Below are 5,161 nucleotides of genomic sequence, written 5' to 3'. Positions count from 1 at the left end.
TTTCAAATCATTTGTATGGATTTAAATATGAAATAAATAAATGAAAGTCAAAGATAAGGACTATTCAAATTAAAGGAGGGTGATGAGATTCAAGTTAACATCCATGACAAAAACGTCATGTTAATATAATGGAGATAGAAACTCAGCCAAACCATATTTTAATTATTTAGAACCGATAACCTCATGCACTAACAACCATTTAGAGGAAATTTGAACTTCAAAGTCAAAGCTACAATGGCCGGCAATTCGATTCTGCTCATCTCTTTGATCTCCATCTTCTGTACTTTGAATGTGGTTAAGTTTCTTTCTCTATTATAAAAATAAAATTATGGTTATTTTTGTTTGATAAGGCTTCTTGATATAAAGAATTGGCATTAAATTAACTATTGGTAACTTGGCCCTTGACTCTTTTGGAGATTTTAAAAAGTTGAACTGCAAATATAAGAAGTGGTGTAGATTAAGGTTGTGTTCATCACAAATCTTACATAATTTTGGAGGAGGAAGAGGCAGAATTTCTGCAATACCAAAAAGATGCTTCTCTATAATATCTTTTTACTGTTTTTGGTGTTGGCTTTTGCAAGTACATCTTCTTCTGCATATGAATCGGATCGCTCTGCTTTGCTTGACTTCAAAGGTAGAATATTGAACGACCCACTCAAAATCATGAGTTCTTGGAACGATTCCACGCATTTTTGTGACTGGATGGGTGTTACTTGCAATTCAACTGTTGAAAGAGTAGTGACTTTGGACTTGGAAGGTGGAGATCTAACTGGCTCCTTACCTTCTTCTTTGGGAAACCTCACATACCTAACTAAAATCAGTCTGGGAAACAACAAATTCCGTGGCCCAATTCCCCAAGAGTTTGGTCGATTACTTCAATTGCGTCATCTCAATCTATCATACAATAACTTTGGTGGTGAGTTTCCAAGGAATATAAGTCATTGCATAGAGCTGATTGTTTTGGAGATTAGTGGGAATGGGTTCATAGGCCAGATTCCACACGAATTGTCCACATTGACCAAGTTGGAACGATTCATGTTCGGGATTAACAATATGACTGGAACTATTCCAGCTTGGGTGGGAAATTTTTCTTCGATATTGGCTATGTCATTCGGGCGGAACAACTTTCATGGAAGCATTCCTAGTGAAATAGGGCGCCTATCTAGAATGGAATTCTTCACAGTTGTTGAGAATAGTTTGACAGGTACAGTACCACCTTCAATCTACAATATAACTTTTCTAAATCTCTTGCATTTTACTGAAAATCGATTGCAAGGAACTCTACCACCAAATATCGGGTTTACTCTTCCTAATCTTCAGAGCTTTGCTGGTGGTATTAATAATTTCAGTGGCCCTATTCCAAAGTCCTTGGCTAATATCTCTACCCTTCAAATCTTAGATTTTCCTAATAACAATCTTGTTGGAATGGTACCGAATGAAATAGGGGGATTAAATTACCTAGAGCGTCTGAATTTTGGATCAAATAGTCTTGGAAGTGGAAAAGTTGGTGACTTGAATTTTATTAGTTCCTTGGTTAATTGTACTAGGCTAAGAATTTTGGGTCTAAATACGAACCATTTTGGAGGAGTATTGCCATTGTCCATTGCTAACCTTTCAAACCAACTAATAGCGATAACCTTGGGTGAGAATATGTTGAGTGGAAGCATTCCTTTAGGGATTACAAACTTGATTAACTTGCAAGTTCTTGCAATGGAAAGCAACATGATGAATGGCAGTATCCCTCCCGATATAGGAAAGTTTAAAAATTTGGTGCTTTTGTACTTGGGTGGAAACAGACTAATTGGGCCAATCCCTTCCTCCATTGGTAACTTAACTTCACTGACCAATCTCTACTTGAGTTATAACAAACATGACGGACGTATACCAACAAGCTTAGGAGAATGCAAAAGCCTCGTATCTCTTGAGCTATCTACTAACAACCTAAGTGGCACCATACCAAATGAAATCTTTGGTCTCACTTCTCTCTCAATCACTTTGACATTAGATCATAACTCGTTTACTGGCTCATTGCCAAATGAAGTGGGTGGTTTACTTGGTTTATTAGAACTGGATGTATCAGAAAATAAATTATCAGGTGATATTCCTAGTAACCTTGGTAAATGTACTAGCATGGAGCGATTGTATCTTGGGGGAAACCAATTTGGGGGAACAATTCCTCAATCTTTAGAAGCTTTGAAAAGCCTTGTAAAACTAAATTTATCACACAACAACTTGACAGGACCAATTCCCCAATTTCTTTGTAAACTCTTTTCGCTCACGTTTGTCGACCTATCTTACAATAACTTCGTGGGAGAAGTGCCCGAAGAAGGAGTTTTTTCCAACTCAACCATGTTTTCTATCATTGGGAATAATAATTTGTGTGATGGTTTACAAGAATTACATTTACCTCCATGCACGTCTAACCAAACACGTTCATCACCAAAGGTTTTAATCCTTGTAGCATCTGCAGTGGCATTCATTGTTATTTCGGTCAGCATCTTATTTGTTTATTTTATGCTTAAGAAGTCGAGGAAGGATACTTCAACTTCATCTTCTATAAAGGAGCTTCTACCACAAATTTCTTACTTAGAACTCAGTAAATCAACCGATGGATTCTCTATGGATAATTTGATTGGTTCGGGTAGTTTTGGTACTGTGTATAAAGGTGTACTTTCAAATGATGGATCTACGGTTGCCATTAAAGTTCTAAATCTTCAACAAGAAGGTGCTTCCAAGAGTTTTGTTGACGAATGTTATGCCCTCTCAAACATACGGCATCGAAATCTCCTCAAGGTCATAACTTCTTGCTCAAGTATTGATGTACACGGTAATGAATTTAAAGCTCTAGTTTTCAACTTTATGTCCAACGGAAATCTTGATGGTTGGCTTCATCCTGCAATTCAAGGGAAAAATCGAAGAAAGTTGAGTCTCATTCAGAGATTGAACATTGCTATTGATATTGCATGTGGATTAGACTATCTCCATAATTATTGTGAAAATCCAATTGTTCATTGTGATCTGAAGCCTAGTAACGTATTGCTCGACGACGATATGGTAGCTCATGTAGGGGACTTTGGATTAGCTAGATTCATGTTAGAAAAATCAAGTGATCAATTATCTTTTAGCCATACCATGTCACTTGCACTCAAGGGTTCTATTGGATATATCCCTCCAGGTATTTTTCTTCCATCTAAGCTCTATCACCTTTTAATTGTACTTGTTACTTCCTTATTCCCTATATGTACGTAGTGTAATATAATTGAATGCATAATTGCAGAGTATGGTACTGGTAGCAGAATTTCTATTGAAGGAGATATCTTCAGTTATGGAATATTATTACTAGAGATGATCATTGGAAAAAGACCCACTGATGATATCTTTTGCAATGATGTGGATATTCATTTGTTCATTACAATGGCATTACCTCAAGATGCCTTGAGCATAATCGACTCTTCAATACTATTTGAAGAAACATGTCAAGAAGAAGACAACAAAGATAAGATACAAGTAATAGCGATAAAGAGTGGAGAAGATCATAGAGAAATCGTCCCAAGATGGATGGAAGAGTGTCTAGTCTCGATAATGAGAATTGGCTTGGCATGCTCCTCAAGAGTACCTAGTGAGAGAACATCAATGAATATTGTTGTCAATGAATTGCAAGCAATTAAAAACTCATATCTTGAATTTAAAATGGCACACTAAAGGTTTTGTAAATATTTTTTTTTCTCAAGTCTAATATATTGCACGACTAAGATATGATAGCTACATTCATATGGGATCAAATGATCTAATACCTTTTAGTCAAATCATGTCATTTTCACTCAAAGGTTCTATTGGATATATCATCCAAGTATTTCTTTTCAATCTAAGCTCTATCAATTGTAATTGTAATTGCTACTTCTTGATTCCCTATAGGTATTTAGTCTAATATTGAATGAACAACTACAGAGTACATTATTGGTAGAAGAATTTCCAGCCAATGAGATATCTTTAGTTACAAAATAAATTAATGGGGATGATCATCGAAAAAAGACCCATTAATGATACATTTGACAATGAAATGTGGATATTCATTCGTTCGCTAAGATGGTATTATCTCAATATGTGTCACGAGTATAATCGACTCTTCAATATTATTTGAAGAAACACGTCAAGAAGAAAAGAAGGAAGACATGATACAAATCATAGAAGATCATAGAGAAATCATACCTAGCTTAATGTCAATAATGAAAATTGACTAGGCATGCTCCTTAAGAATATCTAGGGAAAGAATACGTCAATTAAAATTGTCATTAATGAATTGCAAGTAATTAAAAGCTTCTATCTTATACCGAAGGTTTTGTTTGCTCAAGCTTGAGGGGCATATGAATGTATTTGGCCACTCTTAATTCAACAATTCCCAACAATACATTGTGCAATATGTCTCAATTATAATCGTGATTAGACTAATTAGATTAATTCCCAGGGCCAGAATCGTGGCATTCTTCATGCCTCTAAATTATATATTCACTTTGTTATGTAATATTTTTCTTAATCATTATGCTAATATAACTATGTATTCTACATTGTAATTTACATCTTCCTTCATATTTACTTTGAAAAATATCATACTAAAAATTTAATTTTTTCAATTAAACTTATAAATTGTTATACCTTTATAAGGATTATATTTTAAAATCGTCAATGCATATATTCTTATACGTTTGTAAACTCATACAAATGTCAATTTAACCAAATTGACGATTATAATTTGAATGAAAAATTTTCAAATAAATCTTATTTGGGAGTCTATATTGATTCGCTTAGGTAAGTTTAGAGATCTAATTGATAAAATTACAAGTCTCTTATGATGTTTATCTAAATAATGTATAATGGATGGTTTAAATTGATACACTTATGAAACTTCAAGGTTTAAATTGATACAACTATTAATTTGAGATTGAAATTGATACAGCCCAAAAATTTCTGATATAAATTGATATTTACCCTAAAAATAATAAAATAATAAAATATTTTTTTAATGAAAAGAAGACAATGAGTAAGGTGCAGTATTGCCTTATCCATCCACCATGGTAGATAATAAGAAAATAAAATAAAATAAAATAATTTTATTTAAAAAAAAAATTGCCATAGGATAAAATTTTATTGGACAACTATCTGG

General features: G+C 33.8%; 1 protein-coding gene across 1 annotated transcript; it reads left to right on the top strand.

The window, feature by feature from the left end:
• Positions 1–531: 531 nt before the first annotated feature.
• LOC120090753 (probable LRR receptor-like serine/threonine-protein kinase At3g47570) lies at positions 532–3,702 on the top strand. The gene is made up of 2 exons (XM_039048463.1): positions 532–3,175; positions 3,278–3,702. The coding sequence occupies exons 1-2, from the start codon at positions 532–534 to the stop codon at positions 3,700–3,702; spliced, it is 3,069 nt and encodes a 1,022-aa protein (XP_038904391.1).
• Positions 3,703–5,161: the final 1,459 nt, after the last annotated feature.

This window comes from Benincasa hispida, chromosome 11, assembly GCF_009727055.1.
Source record: "Benincasa hispida cultivar B227 chromosome 11, ASM972705v1, whole genome shotgun sequence".
Taxonomy (NCBI): domain Eukaryota; kingdom Viridiplantae; phylum Streptophyta; class Magnoliopsida; order Cucurbitales; family Cucurbitaceae; genus Benincasa; species Benincasa hispida.
This window is presented reverse-complemented; position numbering and strand designations above follow the sequence as displayed.